At 34.4% G+C, this 18,601-nt stretch overlaps 1 protein-coding gene across 4 annotated transcripts in view; it reads left to right on the top strand.

Moving 5' to 3' along the window:
* Positions 1-18,601, top strand: part of GALNT13 (polypeptide N-acetylgalactosaminyltransferase 13) — a 555,106-nt gene that overhangs the window by 336,236 nt on the left and 200,269 nt on the right. For all 4 annotated transcript variants that reach the window (XM_066345193.1, XM_066345194.1, XM_066345192.1 and 1 more), the window contains exon 8: positions 17,314-17,431. In XM_066345193.1, the coding sequence (XP_066201290.1) occupies positions 17,314-17,431 (118 nt within the window). The remainder of the gene's footprint in view (positions 1-17,313; positions 17,432-18,601) is intronic.

Below are 18,601 nucleotides of genomic sequence, written 5' to 3' on the forward strand. Positions count from 1 at the left end.
ATACTTGGTATTTGTGAAGAAGTTACGAGTATGGAGTAATAGCACACACAATCCCTGGTATTTACTTTTCTTTAGTCAGTACATTCCCCTTAATATTTCAGTAGTCAAATTATATGAGTTTTCAGGAATATCTTAATTATATATGCAACAGTGGAGTAATCAAATTGTTAAACCAGAGGTCATAGACCAGGACTTTGCATGTCATATATGCTCTTTAGGCAAATTTTACTTAGCATACTTCATGTTTTAAACTTTAATTATTATCATCATTTAAAAAAATGAGGTGTTTTAAATGAAAATCAGGATTTCTAGCTGTTCTTGAGAAGTCAGAAGGTCTTGCTTTTATGGTCCACTGCTCCTAACTGGCACCATAAGGTGGGGTTGAGTAGAAGCTACCCTTATAGTAGTAGCACGAATGTTTAGTGCAATCCCCACAATTCCTTTTTTGTGTTCATGAGGATCAGTTGCTACTTGTCATCATTGTTATACTTCAGAAAATATTTGTATCTGTTTCCCAATCAAAGGTGAGAAATAGGCTTATTGCAACTAATCAACTCCACATATTGATTTTATTAATCTGATTGTAATCTTTAATTTGTGACCTTTGACTAATAGGATACTGCCTGGGAAATAGCTGAGTTTTAAAGCATTAAACAAGTTAGCCTTGCATGAGTATGCACATACATAACCAAATGGAATAGCAATTAGTAGCATAAATTATCTGGCAGTGCAGGTAATATCCCTGCCAAGTCATTTAATTAATTCAGGAGCTGTTTTATGCATTTTTTTTCTAATACATATAACTTTTGAGTTGATTAGTTCAGGCTATTGAAATGAATTTGATTCCATATGCAAATACAAGTTGTGCACTGTGGTAAATTCTGCCCATACAGAGATAAATAAGGCATTCACTGCTGTAAGTTGCTTGCTGTCTGAGATGGGCTATATTGTATACTGGACAAGGGAAGGAGGCCAACATATGTGGTCAGAGTGTGGATACACAGGAGTTAAACTATATCAATTGGTATAATTGTGTGTGCTTCTGGAAAAGAATCCACTTTTGATTTTATTTATTGCATTAGTCTCTTAATTATGCCCTATAAGTAATCCTCAATAGTTATACAGATAATAGTTTCTACTTAATTTTTTAATTATTAATATAGACATTTTATTTGAAACCTACAGGTTATTCATCATTTCTTTTCTTTACCATTTATTTTTTATAGACTTTTTTGCATTTATTTATTTATTTATTATAAATATTCTTAATATGACTTCTTTCATTTTTACTTGGAGTATCATGTTCAGTATCTTCCTAAAGTAAAACAAGAGTTTTATAATTTCTTGTAGTTCTTGCTGTAGTAATAAGTCAAACAAAGATGCAGTTATGACTTTTTATTTCTGACACATTTCACTTACTTTGATATTCCTTTTTAGTAACATTTGTCTGATCTCATACATTTATTTTTCTTTCAAAGAATTAGGAATTTATAAAGAAGATCAAATAAATAACACTATTAGTAACAGCTCAGATGACAACCTTGTGCCTTTCTTTTGAAAAACTCATATAAATAATATATTATTGAAGAAGCTTAAAGCTAGCTTTGGAGAATCTAGGTTTTATTTAAAGCTCCTCCAATTGAGAAATTATCTAGTCTTCTCAACTATTAAATGGAAAATTATTCTCACTGCCTTGCTTAACTCATGAAGTGATACAAAATGTTAACTGAGAAATGTATTTGAAAGGAGATATTTTAAACTTAATTTTGATTTTAAATATTGCATTGCATAATAACTATGATAAATACCTAAAACATAATGAAGCAGAACACTAATAGGCTATTTCTTTTAATATTTTGTTATATTTATTTTCTGATAAGTTTCTTATGGCTGAGTAGTATTCCATAGTGTATATGTGCCACATCTTCTTTATCCAGTCTTCTATTGAAGGGCTTTTTGGTTGTTTCCATGTCTTGGCCACTGTGAACAGTGCTGCAATGAACATGGGGCTACATGTGTCTTCACGTATCAATGTTTCTGAGTTTTGGGGGTATATACCCAGTAGAGGGATTGCTGGGTCATAAGGTAGTTCTATTTGCAGTTTTTTGAGGAACCACCATACTTTCCTCCATAATGGTTGTACTACCTTACAGTCCCACCAACAGTGAATGAGGGTTCCTTTTTCTCCACAGCCTCTCCAACATTTGCTATTACCCGTCTTGTTGATCATAGCTAATCTAACAGGTGTGAGGTGGTATCTCATTGTCCCCCCCCCCCCCCCCCCCCCCCCCCCCCCCCCCCCCCCCCCCCTTAGTTTTGATTTGCATTTCCCTAATAACTAATGAAGCTGAGCATTTTTTCATATATCTGTTGGCCATTTGTATCTCTTCCTGGGAGAAGTGTCTATTCATGTCTTCTTCCCATTTTTTTATTGGATTGTTTGTTTGTTTGTTGTTGAGTTTTATGAGTTCTTTGTAAATTTTGGAAATTAGGCCCTTATGAGCTGTTGTTTGAAAATATCATTTCCCATTTAGTTGGCTGTCTGTTTATTTTTATATCAGTTTCTCTTGCTGAGCAAAAACTTTTTATTCTGATGTAGTCCCATTCATTTATCTTTGCCTTCACTTCTCTTGCCATTGGAGTCAAGTTCATAAAATGTTCTTTAAAACCTAGGTCCATGAGTTTAGTACCTATGTCTTCTTCTATGTACTTTATTGTTTCAGGTCTTATATTTAGGTCTTTGATCCATTTTGAATTAATTTTAGTACACGGGGACAGGCTGTAGTCGAGTTTCATTCTTTTGCATGTGGCTTTCCAGTTTTCCCAACACCATTTGTTGAAGAGGCTTTCTTTTCTCCATTGTGTGTTGTTGGCCCCTTTATCAAAGATTATTTGACCATATATATGTGGTTTTATTTCTGGGCTTTCTATTCTGTTCCATTGGTCTGAGTGTCTATTTTTCTGCCAATACCATGCTGTTTTGATTATTGTGGCCCTATAATATAGTTTAAAGTCAGGTATTGTAATGCCCCCAGCTTCATTCTTTTTCCTTAGGATTGTTTTGGCTATTCGGGGTTTTTTATACTTCCATATAAATCTGATGATTTTTTGTTCCATTTCTTTAAAAAATCTCATAGGAATTTTGATGGGAATTGCATTAAATTTGTATATTGCTTTGGGTAATATGGCCATTTTGATTATATTTATTCTTCCTATCCAAGAGCAAGGAATATTTTTCCATCTCATTGTATCTTTTCGATTTCCCTTAACAATGCTTTGTAATTTTCATTATATAGGTCCTTTACATTCTTTGTTATGTTTATTCCTAGGTATTTTATTTTTTTTGTTGCAATCGTGAAGGGGATTATTTTTTTGAGTTCGTTTTCTAATATTTCATTGTTGGCATAGAGAAAGGCTATGGACTTCTGTATGTTAATTTTGTATCCTGCGACCTTACTGTATTGGTTTATTGTTTCTAATAATCTTTTTGTGGAGTCCTTCGGGTTTTCGATGTATAGGATCATATCATCAGCAAAAAGTGATACCTTTACTTCTTCTTTTCCAATATGGATGCCTTTTATTTCTTTGTCTTGTCTGATTGCTCTGGCCAGAACTTCTAGCACCACGTTAAATAAGAGTGGAGAGAGTGGACAACCCTGTCTTGTTCCTGATTTAAGGGGGAAAGCCTTCAGTTTTAGTGCCATTTAATATGATGTTAGCTGATGGTTTATCATATATGGCCTTTATCATGTTGAGATATTTTCCTTCTATACCCATTTTGTTGAGAGTCTTAAACATAAAATTGTGTTGTATTTTATCAAAAGCCTTTTCTGCATCTATTGATAAGATCATGTGGTTTTTGTTCTTTGTTTTGTTGATATGGTGTATTACGTTAACCGTTTTGCGTATGTTGAACCATCCTTGAGATTCTGGGATGAATCCCACTTGATCATGATGTATTATTTTTTTAATATGTTGTTGTATTCGGTTTGCCAGTATTTTGTTTAGAATTTTAGCATCTGTATTCATTAGAGATATTGGTCTGTAGTTTTCTTTCTTTGTGCCATCCTTGCCAGGTTTTGGTATGAGGGTTATGTTGGCCTCATAAAATGTGTTCGGAAGTATTGCTTCTTCTTCAATTTTTTGGAAGACTTTGAGTAGAATAGGAACCAAGTCTTCTTTGAATGTTTGATAGAATTCACTAGTATAACCGTCTGGGCCTGGACTTTTATTTTTGGGGAGGTTTTTAATAGTTTTTTCTATTTCCTCCCTGCTGATTGGTCTGTTTAGGCTTTCTGCTTCTTCATGACTCAGTCTAGGAAGGTTGTATTGTTCTAGGAATTTATCCATTTCTTCTAGATTGTTGTATTTGGTGGCATATAATTTTTCATAGTATTCTACAATAATTCTTTGTATATCTATGATGTCTGTGGTGATCTCTCCTCTTTCATTTTGGATTTTATTTATTTGAGTCCTGTGCCTTTTTTCCTTGGTGAGTCTTGCCAAGGGTTTGTCAATTTTGTTGACCTTTTCAAAGAACCAGCTCCTTGTTTTATTGATTTTTTCTATAGTTTTTCTGTTCTCTATTTCATTTATTTCTGCTCTGATTTTTATTATCTCCTTTCTTCGGCTGGTTTTGGGTTGTCTTTGTTCTTCTTTTTCTAGTTCCTTAAGGTGTGAAGTTAAGTGGTTTACTTCGGCTCTCTCTTGTTTGTTCATATAGGCCTGAAGTGATATGAACTTTCCTCTTATTACTGCTTTTGCGCATCCCAGAGATTCTGATATGTCGTATTTTCATTTTCATTTGTCTGTATGTATCTTTTGATCTCTGCGCTTATTTCTTCTTTGACCCATTCATTTTTTAGAAGTATGTTGTTTAGTTTCCACATTTTTGTGGGTTTTTCCCCCTCTTTTTTGCAGCTGAATTCTAGTTTCAAGGCTTTATGATCAGAAAAATATGCTTGGTACAATTTCAATTTTTCTAAATTTGCTGATATTGTCTTTGTGGCCCAACATATGGTCAATTCTTGAGAATGTTCCATGTACACTAGAGAAAAATGTATACTCTGTCGCTTTGGGATGAAGTGTCCTGTAGATGTCTATCATATCCAGGTTTTCTAGTATTTCGTTTAAGGCCACTATATCTTTATTGATTCTCTGTTTGGATGACCGATCTAGAGCCGTCAGCGGAGTATTGAGGTCTCCAAGTATGATTGTATTTTTGTTAGTTTTTGTTTTAAGGTCAATAAGTAGCTGTCTTATATATTTTGGTGCTCCTTGGTTTGGTGCATATATATTAAGGATTGTTATGTCTTCTTGATTCAGTGTCCCCTTAATCATTATGAAGTGACCATTTTTGTCTCTGAGTACTTTTTCTGTCTTGTAGTCAGCATTATCAGATATGAGTATTGCTACACCTGCTTTTTTTTGGGTGTTGTTTGCTTGGAGTATTGTTTTCCAGCCTTTCACTTTGAATTTGTTTTTATCCTTGTTGCTTAGATGTGTTTCTTGTAGGCAGCATATAGTTGGATTTCTTTTTTAATCCATTCTGCTACTCTGTGTCTTTTTATTGGTAAGTTTAATCCATTTACATTTAGTGTAATTATTGACACTTGTGGGTTCCCTACTACCATTTTATAAATTGCTTTCTGTTAGTTTTGTATCTAGTTTGATTCTTCTCTTTTGTTTTTCTATCATTTGTTTCTGTTTGTTTGTGTTCCATACTTCTTTCCTCTGTTGCTACCTTTTTTAAGTCATGTGTTTTTGTGGTGGTTTTTTCAAGGGTGGTTACCATTAAGTAATGTAAAGGGTACCTACCATATTCATTGTAGTACCCTATTATAAGTATTTCTGCACTTCATCGTCCTTTGCTACTGTTAATCTCCATTCTCTCCCCCCCCTTTTTTTTTCCTTTGTTGTCACAGTTTAAGTTTGGTTTTATTGTGTTCTTGGTGGAGCTGTTACTTGTGGTGTTGTTTTCTTTTGTTCTTTGAATCTGGTTGGAAAACCCCCTTTAGTATTTCCTGGAGTGGGGCTTTCTCGTGATAAATTCTCTCATCTTTTCTGTATTTGTGAATGTTTTTATATCTCCTTCATACTTGAAGGATAGCTTTGATGGGTATAGTATTCTTGGCTGAAAGTTCCTCTCTTTCAGGGCCTTAAATATTGGGGTCCACTCTCTTCTAGCTTGTAGAGTTTCTGCTGAGAAATCTGATGATAATCTAATAGGCCTTCCTTTATATGTTGTACTCTTCTTTTCCCTGGCTGCCTTGAGAATTTTTTCTTTGTCACTGGTTTGTGTCATCTTTATTATGATGTGCCTTGGAGTGGGTTTGTTGGGGTTAAGAAAACTCGGTGTTCTGTTTGCTTCTTGAACTTGAGGCTTTAGTTCTTTCCACAGGCTTGGGAAGTTCTCGTCTATTATTTGTTTGAGTATATTCTCCATTCCATTTTCTTTCTCTTCTCCCTCTGATATACCTATTATTCTTATGTTATTCTTTCTGATGGAGTCAGATAATTCCTGTAGGGCTTTCTCATTTTTTATTATTTTTGAGTCTCTTTCTTCTTCTCTCTGTTGTGCCTCAAGTTGTTTGTCTTCTATTTCACTAATCCTATCTTCAATCTGGGTTGTTCTGCTAGCTAAGCTTGTTACCTCGTTTTTCAGCTCGTGAATTGAGTTTTTCATTTCTGTTTGATTTGTTTTTATAGTTTCAATTTCCTTGGTAATATATTCTTTGTGTTCATTGAGTTGTTTTCTGATCTCCCTATATTGCCTTTCCGTGTTTTCTTGTATATCTCTGAGTATTTTTAAGATTTCTATTTTAAATTCTCTGTCATTTAGCTCCAAGGCTTCCAATATGTTAAGTCTTTTCTCCATAGATTTTTCCACATCTATTTGTGTTACCTCTCTTTCTTTTGTATCCATAATATTCGATTTCCTCTTTCTTATTGGCATCTGCGGGTGGTCTTGTTGATAGCACTAATTAGAATTAATAAAGAGTAAAAAGTAAAAAACAAAAACAAAAACAAAAAAAAAAAAAAAAAAAAAAAAAAAAAAAAAAAAAAAAAAAAAAAAAAAAAAAACAAAGGGTAAAACACCCCACAAAAAAAAAAAAAAAAAAAAAAGAAAAAGCAGTAATAATTTATTATTTCCCCCTTTTTTTTTTTTTTCTTTGTTCTCCTTCCCTCCTCTCCCCTCCTCAGGGAAATATCGTGCCTATAATGGAGGGCCTGGTTTGCGGTGAAGAGTTCAAGGGGGCAAAAAAATAAATAAATAAATAAATTAAAAAAAAAAAAAAAAAAAAAAAGGGAAGAAAATCTTAGACAAGCATAAGTTGATCTGCCTGCGGGTGACGGTCAACCAAGAGATATAATGAGAGGGACAAGAGGGAACCAGAAAAAAGGACAAAGAAAAGGAATAATCAAGAAGAAAAAATAAAAATAATAAGTAAAAATACGTTGTATTAAGTGGAGCAAAGACCAAATACAATGGAGACCTTGGGTTGGGAGGACCCAAAATGCCACAAAAACAAACCAACCAGAAAAAAACAAAAACAAAACCGAAAAAGAAAAACAAAGCCAAAAAAAAACCTTGAGTCCCAAATTAACTAATTTGTTCGTGATTGAGGATTAAATGGGAGGAAAGTAAAACGAGAAAAGAAAAAACGAATAGAAAGGAAAAAATAAGAAAAAGTGAAAAACGAAGGAAGAAATAAAAAAGGAAGAGAAAAAAACAAAATAAGGCAAAAAAAACAAAAGAGGAGAGAGTGAGAATTAAGTGTCCTGGAGTATAACCCCAAAGGAGGGTGAGGATGAAGGAGAGAAATAAAATGTAACACTTATGGGTAGTGTAGTTCAAGAAAAGGGAAGCATAAGATGGGCAGAGAATAGAAGGGCTGAGGTGGAGGAAATAAAGGCAATAAGATAGAAGGAACAAACAACAACTACAAATAAAAAAAAACCCAACAAACAGTGGAACAAGCTGCAAAGTCTGTGGATTTTTCCTGATTTTGAGATGTCAACCTCTTCCTCCTTCTCCTCTCTCCCTCTTCCCGGTCGGCGACTCTGCACCCCAGGCCCTGCCCCTGCGCCACACCCAGGCAGGGACTTGCAGTTGATGGGGTTCTATGGCAATGTCACACAATTGGCTTTAGTCTTGTTGGTAGTCAAGGCCTGCCGGCGTCTGCAGGGTCTAACGACGAGAGAGTTCGCCTTCGTGGATTCTCTCTCCCAGTCCCCCCCTCCCGAACCAGCAGCTGGCGATCCAGCCCCAAGGCTGCCACTGCTTCTGCCTGGGGAGTAAGAGGCTCAAAAAGCTGGGAAATCCCCACTCTATCCCCACTCAGTGCAAGGCTCTGGGAAGGGCTCTGACAGTCAGGGCCTCCAGTGTAATCAGGCGGGGGTGGGAGTCAATTGTTGTCAAGGTGATTGTTCAGCGCCTAGCATTCCGTTGGACCTCTCAACCCAGGCTTTCCACACTTTGTAGCCTGTTTTGGCCGGTAAAAAGAGACACTAGTCTCTGCTTGCGACTAGTGTGGTATAGATCTTATTATCTGCCAAGTCCTTCTTGTTAGCGTTTATCCCTGAATATGGAGGCTCTATCAATCAGAAGTTGCCTCCGCCCCTTTAGCGAGAGGCACCAAAAAATATCACGCCTCTTGTCTTGGGTCGGTGAACTGAGAGAGATCTTATCAATTAGAACCGAGGGTGCGCAGATTTCACGGGTTAAGTTAATTTTAGTAATTGGGTCGCAGCTGTGCTCCCGAAGGTATTTCAGGCTGCCTGCGCGCGCCCCTCCCCCAACGCTTGATTGTTAGCTTGAATGGCTGGGTGAGGTGCCCCGCCCACGGAGAGAATCTCCCAAGTAGGGAATACCGCCCTGGGCATTTCTCTACAATTTAACACTTGATGTATCCTGAGGATTTTCCTATGACAATTTTTTTTTTACAAATGAAAATTTTAATAGCTGCTAATATCTCAAATATTTACTTAGCTTTTCATGGCCAATTATTTTTGGCCATTATGTCTTCTTATCTACAGTTCTTTCAAATGATGTGGTCTCTTTAGCTAAGCAGACAATATGGAATTTGTTTTAATATTGATACTTTCTGCCAATTTATTCTCTTCAATTTGTGCTTCCTCTAGTAATTGTAATAAATGAAAAATACTTATTTTATTCTGTAAAATGTTATAAAATGTAAAGGAATGTTTCTTACTTAGTAGCAACTAATAATGTGGTTCTTAACTTTTAACTCAGATATTCTCTACTAGGTTTCTCTCAGTCCAATATATACTGCTCACAAAAATTAGGGGATATTTCAAAATGAATATAAAGCGATTAAAAAAAGAAGCATTTTATTTTTTTATTAGACAAGAACATTGGAAAAGCAAATGACAAGGCAAAGAAAGTTGTTCGATTATGCAGATGAGGTGCAAAACCAACTTTTATTTTATTGGTGAAAATGCACTATACAAAAGGCTGCAAGTACTGTCTGCACATTCTCTCATCCCCTAATTTTTGTGAGCAGTGTACTTTTAAATTGGAAGAGAGAAGCACAAGTAAATTCTCTCAAATCCTGTGAGACACTTCTTTACAATAGGAGATACTAAGGCAACAGTGCCGTGGAAAGGTCAAGGTCGTGAGGAGAACAAAACTTCAATATAAATAGTTGAACTTTGGAATGTTCAAGTGTTCTACATTCTTACTAATTCATGTTAAATCCTAATATATGTTGAATTTGAGAGAAAAACAATCCCACTTGGAATCTTTGAATTTATATTCTTTGGAGGAAAATAGTGTGTTTTTATTACATTAATTTCTAGTGTTTCAGGGGATAATTTACAAGATTTTCCTAGAAATCTGTTGAGATAAGAACCAAACAGGGGTGCCTGACTAGGCAGTGGCACAGTGGATAGATAGAGCATTGGACTAGGATGCAGAGGATCCAGGTTCAAAATCCTGAGATCTCCAGCTTGAGCGCGGGCTCATCTGGTTTGAGCAAGGCTCACCAGCTTGGACCCAAGGTCACTGGTTCGAGCAAGAGGTTACTCGGTCTGCTGAAGGCCTGCAGTCAAGGCACATATGAGAGAGCAATTAATGAACAACTAAGGTGCCGCAACGAAGAATTGATGCTTCTCATCTCTCTGCCTTCCTGTCTGTCTGTCCCCATATCTGTCCCTCTCTCTGTCTCTGTTACCAAAAACAAACAAACACCCAAACAAACAAACAAAACAAAACAAATAAATAAAAGCAACAACAACCGGGTAATATAGAAAGCTTTCAAGGTAATAAATTAATTATTACATTAATATATGGAATCACTTTTTACATTATCCAAAATATTTTAAAATATCAGATTTCAACTAGCTTGCTTATTTTGACTTGTCCTTTACAGTGAAATTAAAAGGATAAGTAACAACTTGTACCAACTACTATGCATCTTCTTCGAAGCTAAGGGTTTTATCAGGTTGTAAAGATTATTAAAAAAGGGATTAAAAATGACTATGCCTTTATGGGGAATATAAATTTTTAAGAACGTACCAGGAGTTTGATTCCAGTACTTGTTGATAAACTAGTTCTTTGGCAGACAAATAAGCCATTTGCACATACTAAGCAAAACTTGAAATTTTTTTCTTATCCTTTAATAGCTCTGAAAACTGTTTATGTTCCATAGATCCCACAGGATTTGAATAAGTTTCTTGCTTAGAGCTTAAGCCAGCATAAACTCTTATGGTTTCTATTTTACATTAAATTTCATCTTTTTACTCAAATATATGTTCAGATGCGTCTCTTGGTGTGCAATAACCACCAAACTTCCCACCTGTTTCTCTGTAAATCCTTTAATCACATTCAGCATTTGATTATTCTTCACTCTAATAAAAGAGTTGTTGTGCCTTTGTTTCTCTTCTGCTTTTTATATTTGGGTATAGTGGATCCATTAAGGAAAGAAGAAGAGAGGCTCATGTTTCTATAACTGCAGTGGTTTAACCAAATGAAGTCATTATATGTTATGATATGAAAAAATCAAAATTCTATGAATACTTTAGCTATTTATGCTTCATATTTGTATAAACTATAAAATATTTATGTTTATCATTTCTCTTTATTGTTATTTATACTATATGAGAAATGTTATTAACACAGATGTAAATACTAACAGTCTACATATTGTGATATTTGACCAATGCAAATAACAGCCTAAAACTGAGCTATAGTTTTCCAAATCATTCTTAGATTTTTTTCTTCAGACTCCTTGCTTATTTGCCAAGTAAGATTAAATAGAATCCTGATAGAGCAAAGGAAAAAATAGAAGAAATGATATTTCAATAACTGAAAGAAATTGCTTTGAAGAGCTGTGCTAAAACTCACACTCAAACATGGTTCATACATTTAGAACTGGAAATCAGGAAAACTGAATTTCTAGTTAACTACCTCAAGTCCTTCTCTGTATAAGTTAAAGAATAAATTGAAAGATGACTGATTGGTAGATAAGGAAGGAAGGAAGGAAGGGAGGGAGGGAGGGAGGGAGGGAGGGAGGGAGGGAGGGAGGGAGGGAGGGAGGGAGGGAGGGAGGAAGGGAAAGAAAGTCAAATATTTTTTTTTAATTGATCCACTAACTACTTGGGAGTCCTTGAACAAGTTGTTTAAACACACTGGCTAAATTTAGTTGACCAAATCTGCAGGGTTCTGTAGCTCTAAAATATTATAGTCCTATTAAAAATTAATTATATTTTGAAAACAACAAAAAAATAAAGCTGATAATAATCTTGGCAAACATGGATGTTTTCTCCTTTTTTAGTAAAAATAATATTTTAAACGTGTAGTACTTACTTTGTGTTGGTACTATTCTAAGAGTGTTACATGCACTCACACATACATCCTCATTTTAGATATGATGAAATTGAGACAAAGAGTTGAAGTGGCTTGCTGAAATGAAAGTCACTCTATGGAGATGGGTCTTGAACCCCATCAGTATCTGTCTAGAAACTAAGTCCATACTCCTCTTAGAGTCTTCTTACTGTGTACCTGCTTTTCACACACATGGTGGTTATCCCAATATGAAATATGTCATTGTCTCAAAGGAAATATATCATTATTTAATAATCAAATCTAGTCTATCATAATTTCTTTTGATTTTCTAACTTCTGGTGAACAGATTAAGTATGTTTTTATATCAGATGCTTACTTTTTGGAGTGCTTTAATATGCTACATTCTTACAAAGCTTTATATCTTTAATCTAACGTACTATCACACAGAACCCCCGAAACCCTTTTAAAAAGAAGGCAAAAATTCTGTAATCAGTGAAGACAACTTTATTACTCATTAATTTAGCATATATGAGCATAATGTTTTGTTATAATTTCAGAAATAAAATTACAGGTAATTTGAACATTTTAATATAGATTTTTTGTGTGGCCATGAAATAACATTGCTCATTTAGAAATTTTATTTATTCAATAAAGACTATTAATAGTCAAATACTATTAAACTAATATATTGACAATACTTACAAAAGTGGTGAAATGTATATAGAGTTTAAAAATAATACTCAATAAGCAGTGACCAGTGCCTTGCAGGACAGAAACAGGCTGCTGCTATACAAGAAGGAGAAAGGGGAAGATTACGTCCAGATCGCAGGGAAGAAGGTTTACTAAGTGCAGTCTGCGTGGATATATGATCTTTGCAAGGTACTAAGTATAGAGCAGGTTTGAACATATAAAGGGAGTTTACAAAGGAAAATGCAAGTGACAAATGGATTTGAACATACATATCAAGGTGAGAAAGTGTGAAACACTTACTAGTAGCAGCTAACCACTCTAAATATGAGAAAAGAGTTCAAAGGAATAAAGGAATGAAGGAGCTCAGAGGCTGACTCCAGATTTCTGGTTCCAGGATAAGAAGCTGAAATATATTCCTTAAAATAGGTTTTTGAACATCTGGTTAACGTTTTTAGAGGAATTTTGGTTTAGAGAAATTAATCTGGCCATGGTTTATAGAATAAATTTTGGAAGCAGCAGACTACAAGCAAGAGGATTCCATTAACGCACAGTTAGAAATAAGAGGACTAAGACTGTAGAGTGACCGTGATAACAGAGAACACAAATAGGAGTCAACAATGCTTTGAAAAAAGTGGAAGTATTTGGGAAATGATTGAATGAGGCACAAAAAAGAAAGGTGCTGAGAGGCGCTTCCATCATTTTGTATTACGGCTCCGGAAGGAAACAGAGATACGGAAACCGTGACACATTCTCAGTTCTGTGTCAAACACACTGAGCAGACTCAGGATTGTTTAAAGAAAACATCTAGTGAGCAATTTAAAAAGCACTGAATGCAGAGGGAAGGAGTGAGAAAAGAAACATAGATTATGAGTCAAACTCATAGAAGGGACAATTAGAGGCATATGACCGATGAGCTTATACAGATAGAGAAAGGTGCTACTGAGAGACCCTAGGTAGAACTACATTTTGGGACAAAAGGAGATAATAATAATATTATTATTATTATTATTTTATATTATTATTATTATTATTATTATTATTATTTTATTAAATGAGAGGCAGGGAGGCAGAGAGACAGACTCCCACATGTGCCCAGACTGACCGGGATCCACCAGGCAAGGCCCCTATGGGGAGATGCTCTGCCCATCTGGTGATGCTGCTCCATTGCTAGGCAACCCAGATACTTCAGTGCCTGAGGCAGGGCCATGGCCTTGGAGCCATACTCAGCGCTTGGGGCCAAATTGCTTGAGCCATTTCAGTCATGGCCACAGGAGGGCAGGAGAGAGGGGGTGGGGAGGAGGAAAGGAGTGGAGAAGCAGATGGTTGCTTCTCCTCCATGCCTTGACCTGAAATCGAAACCGGGACTTCCACATGCCAGACCAAGGCTCTGCTGCTGAGCCATCCTGCCAGGGTCAAAAGAAGATAATTATTAGGTGAACATTTGTAGAAAACAATATAAATTATATATTGTACTCATGTCACAGAAGTGAAACTAAGAACTTAACTAAGATCTGACAACTAGCAAGGGGAAGGCAGAGAAAGGGACATCAATAAGAATCATTAAATGAATAGTCTAGTTGGGAGAAGGAAAAATCTAGAGTGATGCAATGGTAGTCTGAGAAAAAAGAACTTCTGACAAGGAAGTTGAATTGTGTTCAATGTTTTCAAAGGAAGACGTTCAGGAACGGCTATTGAAGTTCACAATCAATGAGGCTCTTTCAGAAAGAAGTTATTGTAGAGGTGGGAGCAAGATCCAGATTCTAGTTAGAAAGTCAAGAGGAGTTGAGGGAGTAAGTGCAAAGTCTTTTCAATAAGGTTACCAGTGAAGGGAATAGAAAATATATGTCCCTACTTGGAATGAAGAATAGGATGGCATGAAGGTATATTTTGATCTATCTAGTATAAAACTTAATTGAACTGTTTCATAAGCTCAAGGGGACAATCTAGAAGTCAAAGGCATAAAGTATAAAGGTAATATTTAATAAGTAGCTGAAAGGGAAGTCAGAATAAGAGCCAGCTGAAGGCACAAATATAAATGCTAGCCCATAATGGGAGGAAAGGAGATTATCTTTCCTTTGAGACAGAGGTAGGAAGAGTTCATAAGAAGATCTATCTATCTATCTATCTATCTATCTATCTATCTATCATCTATTTATCTATTGAGAGAGAGTCTGAGGTGGAGAGTGAAGAAGTTCAGATTTTATACATTGACTCAATCTTTAGTTTTTTGAGAAGAGTCCCAAATATTTGGAAAAGATTCCATTTAAATGAGATAGGTGAGCAAATACATATAGATAAAAGGATTGTTAGCAGTTTGTGTACTAAGCAGAGAATGAATAAAATGGACTCCAGTATGACCAGTTGACCTCATTGTACTTCTTCAATAATTCTGTGAGATTAGCAGCAGAAATAGATGAAGAAAAGTGTAATTTTACCTATGCACTGATATTGACAAAAAGAGAATGTGTTTTATAAGGCAAGGAAAGAACCTAGGGTGCTAGACTAGTTTTTCCTTGACCTTATTAACTCCTTATTGTGTGCTGGGAACTGTGCTAAGCACTGTTCTTCTATTAATTTATCTTCACCTACCTACTGTGTGGTAGATCATGTTCATAGCCATTGAGCTGTTTATCCCCTTCCCCAAATCATTGAATTAGTTGCTTGATTTGATATTGTATAAACACAATCTTAAAAAGCATGTAATCTCAGCTAATTTAACTATAATTGAGGTTTTTAATTTTCTAGGCACACTGAACACTTTTGGTCCACACAGGCATATGTAAACTGTTCATTAGGGATATTACAGAACAGTTGACTTAGAACAGAGCATGTTGCATAACGCTGGCTTTGCCCATAGTTATCACGTAAGGAAAGGTCCCTGGACTATTTGTGAGAGCTGACATTGAAAGACAAAAAAATTTTCGTTTAGGAGCACATTTCCTGAGAAATACAGTATTTTTTAAGGAGTTGTAATTTGATTTTTGTTACTTTTAAAGCATAAGTGAAATTTATTTGAGTCATTCTGTGGTTAAATATGTAATTTATTGTAGCCATTTATGATACATTTTTCACCTATTTATAGAAATTATGATGAAAATATAAGATGAAAGTCAATACGTGTATTTAACTTTATTAGTAAATAGGTAAGTAGATAGGCATTTGAACTATCATTAAAAATGCATCACTTAACATTTTAAGCACTTAGTTACATTATGATAGGATAATTGCAGCAGTTTTTGTTCTTCATTTCATTAAATAGGCTATCCAGCACTGTAATACCTTATATAGTTATTGCCATAGAGATCCAAAACCCCAATCAGGTGAGGGTTGTGGCTACCATAATTACCATCTGTTTTGCTTTGTTAGTGTTTCTCATTATAACTCAGAAGGTCAATGAGACTGTTCCTGACAGGAACCCAGCAAGACTAGAAGTAATAAAACAGCTCTGAGACTAAGTGAGCCTATACTCCTCCAACTGATGGACAGATAATTACCTGATATAAAACAGTGAGGGCACTGGGAGGAATCAGGAACTTTGCAATATGGTAGCCATTCAAGTACAATATTATTGTGTGTTTTTAATTGAAATACGCTTTTCAGTTAGGAGACATGAGCATATCCTGCGGCAGAAGAGGATATAATTTCAAGAAAAGCAAAACATCTTTTTTTTTTTTTTTAATCTATTTCAGACTTCTTGGATGAGCATTCCAAATCTAAGTTACTAGATCAGTGTTTCTCATCTTTAAGAGCACATTACAATCACCTGGGAACTTTATACAATACCAAAAGTCTGGCTCAACTTCCTGTTAATCAAAACTGAATCTGTGGAGAGTGGTACCCAGGCATGGAAGGGCATTTTAAAAAACTTCCTCAGGTGCTAATGTGCCAAGAAGGTTGAAAAGCACTGTACTGCAATAATCATTGCCAGTGTAGACATGTCTAGTTGTGATCAATTAGAATTTTCTTTTCTAGTTTCAATTTCTACTTCTTGTATAGGAATACTTGTATAGGTCACATATCAACATTGCTGTAAAGATCTTTTACAATTAATTAATTAACAATTTTAATACTAAACATTGGACTCCTTAGTTCCTATAAAGTAATTCTGAATGTGAGAACCAAAGGCATTTATTTCTAAGAAAAAGTTTTAGCATCTGTGCCATATTTACTTTAAAACCTCTGAATAGCATATGGGATTATGTTTATTCAGTGTTATATACTTAATTGTATCATTTTAATTAGATGAAGAGAAGAATAAGTGATTATATGTAAAGCTCTGATGTTGAAAAACACTTTTGTAATTCTCATTAGATACCGATTGTCTATACACATTTTATAGCATTTAATATTTTTCATATTTAAACAAGCTATAGATCTTTTCATAGAAAAAAAAGCACTTCCACAGGTTTCTAGAGTTCACATTAAAACAATTTATAATTAGATGACAAAAGATCACAACTGGTAATTTCTCTTAAGGGTAGTACTGAACTGAGAGCACTAACTTTGCTTTGCCTTTAAGAAGGAATGTAGATGTCCCCGTCATCAGTGCACGGTCCTTCCAGGTGTCTGTATGATCACCTGTTAGGGAAAGAGGCTACTCAAAATTTAGTTTTACAGAATATATGATAAAATGCTATTTACTATTTTTAAAACCTCTTACACCTCAGCTTTATGTTTCCAGTTTGAGATTTTTAAGTACTATTATTTTTAATTTAAAATGTCTCAAAAATATTTGCTACAGTCTCATTAAACTCCACACATTGTTTTCAAAAGCTATTCTTTTCTTTTTGTTTTGTTTTGTTTTTTTCAACTAGGACCCCTACTATGGCTGGTGGCCTATTTTCTATTGACAGAAACTACTTTGAAGAGATAGGAACTTACGATGCAGGAATGGATATCTGGGGTGGAGAGAATCTTGAAATGTCTTTTAGGGTAATTGCATTTTACTTTATTTTTTGACTCTGAACATACTATGCTGTTGCATGCACCTTTAGAGCTAGTAATTTACTGTCAAATATTTTATGTGAAGTGATGCAAAATACTGATCAGTTGGTCATTTTAATAACCATTTAGAGTTATTAGAGTCTTTCGCATGCAATCTTTACTCTTAAATGGGAAATTATGGGTGATTTTTAAGTTTTCAGAAATAATTATTTTACTCATAGGGCAAAGACAGTAGGTCTTTCAGTGTTTGAAATAAAGAAGGGCTTTATTTTTCAATAAAGCATTACCCTATAAAATTAGTTTATATTTTTAAACTGAAACTTGGAAGTGTTTAAGTTATTTGAATTTTCCCTTACTGCCTGAGGTTATTCTCAAATAATTTTAAGAATAATCCATGCTGAAAGGAACTCTGGATAATTCTGTATATAGAGTGACTATTTTTGCAATCATAAACATAGTTTGATGAATCAGTTTAAGTAATGCAAATTCATGTATTAAATGACCTTCCAGGTAAATAAAAAGGATTTATCCTTCAGATATATTATGTTAGGAAGCATATACATAATATTAACATTTTGTTATATTCATAAATTTAAAATACAGACACATACATGTGCTTTCATACTAACTACTAAGTGCTAAAATGCTGTTTTTTTTTCTTCAAACCATGTATATCATTATTTTTAGGTGGAATAAGTTAATAACACTTGTTTTTCCTTGCTAGAATTTAACATGAAATATTCAAAACACTTTGCCAGAATTATAAATGCAATGAATTTTTAGAATTTAGATACATTTATCTATTTTATATATATATGTATGTATATATATGTATATGCATATATATGTATATATGTATATATATGTATATATACCTACAAACTTTAGAAAGTAAAGTTTGTTTTTCACTAATGAAATATAAATATATCTAATATTCTTTAAGAAAAGTCCAAGATTGAAGATAATTACTTTTAATTTATATAATGGAGAATTTAATGGATTTTGCATAATCTGAATTATTTTAGGGACATTATAATGGCCTAGTTATACAATTTTTTGCTTATAAACTTCTCTTATAGTCAAATGTCTGAAAACATCATTAGTTAATGGAATTTTATTCTCCCATATTTGCTTATATACTTATAGTCTGATGCAACT

This window comes from Saccopteryx leptura, chromosome 7 (assembly GCF_036850995.1).
Source record: "Saccopteryx leptura isolate mSacLep1 chromosome 7, mSacLep1_pri_phased_curated, whole genome shotgun sequence".
Lineage (NCBI taxonomy): Eukaryota > Metazoa > Chordata > Mammalia > Chiroptera > Emballonuridae > Saccopteryx > Saccopteryx leptura.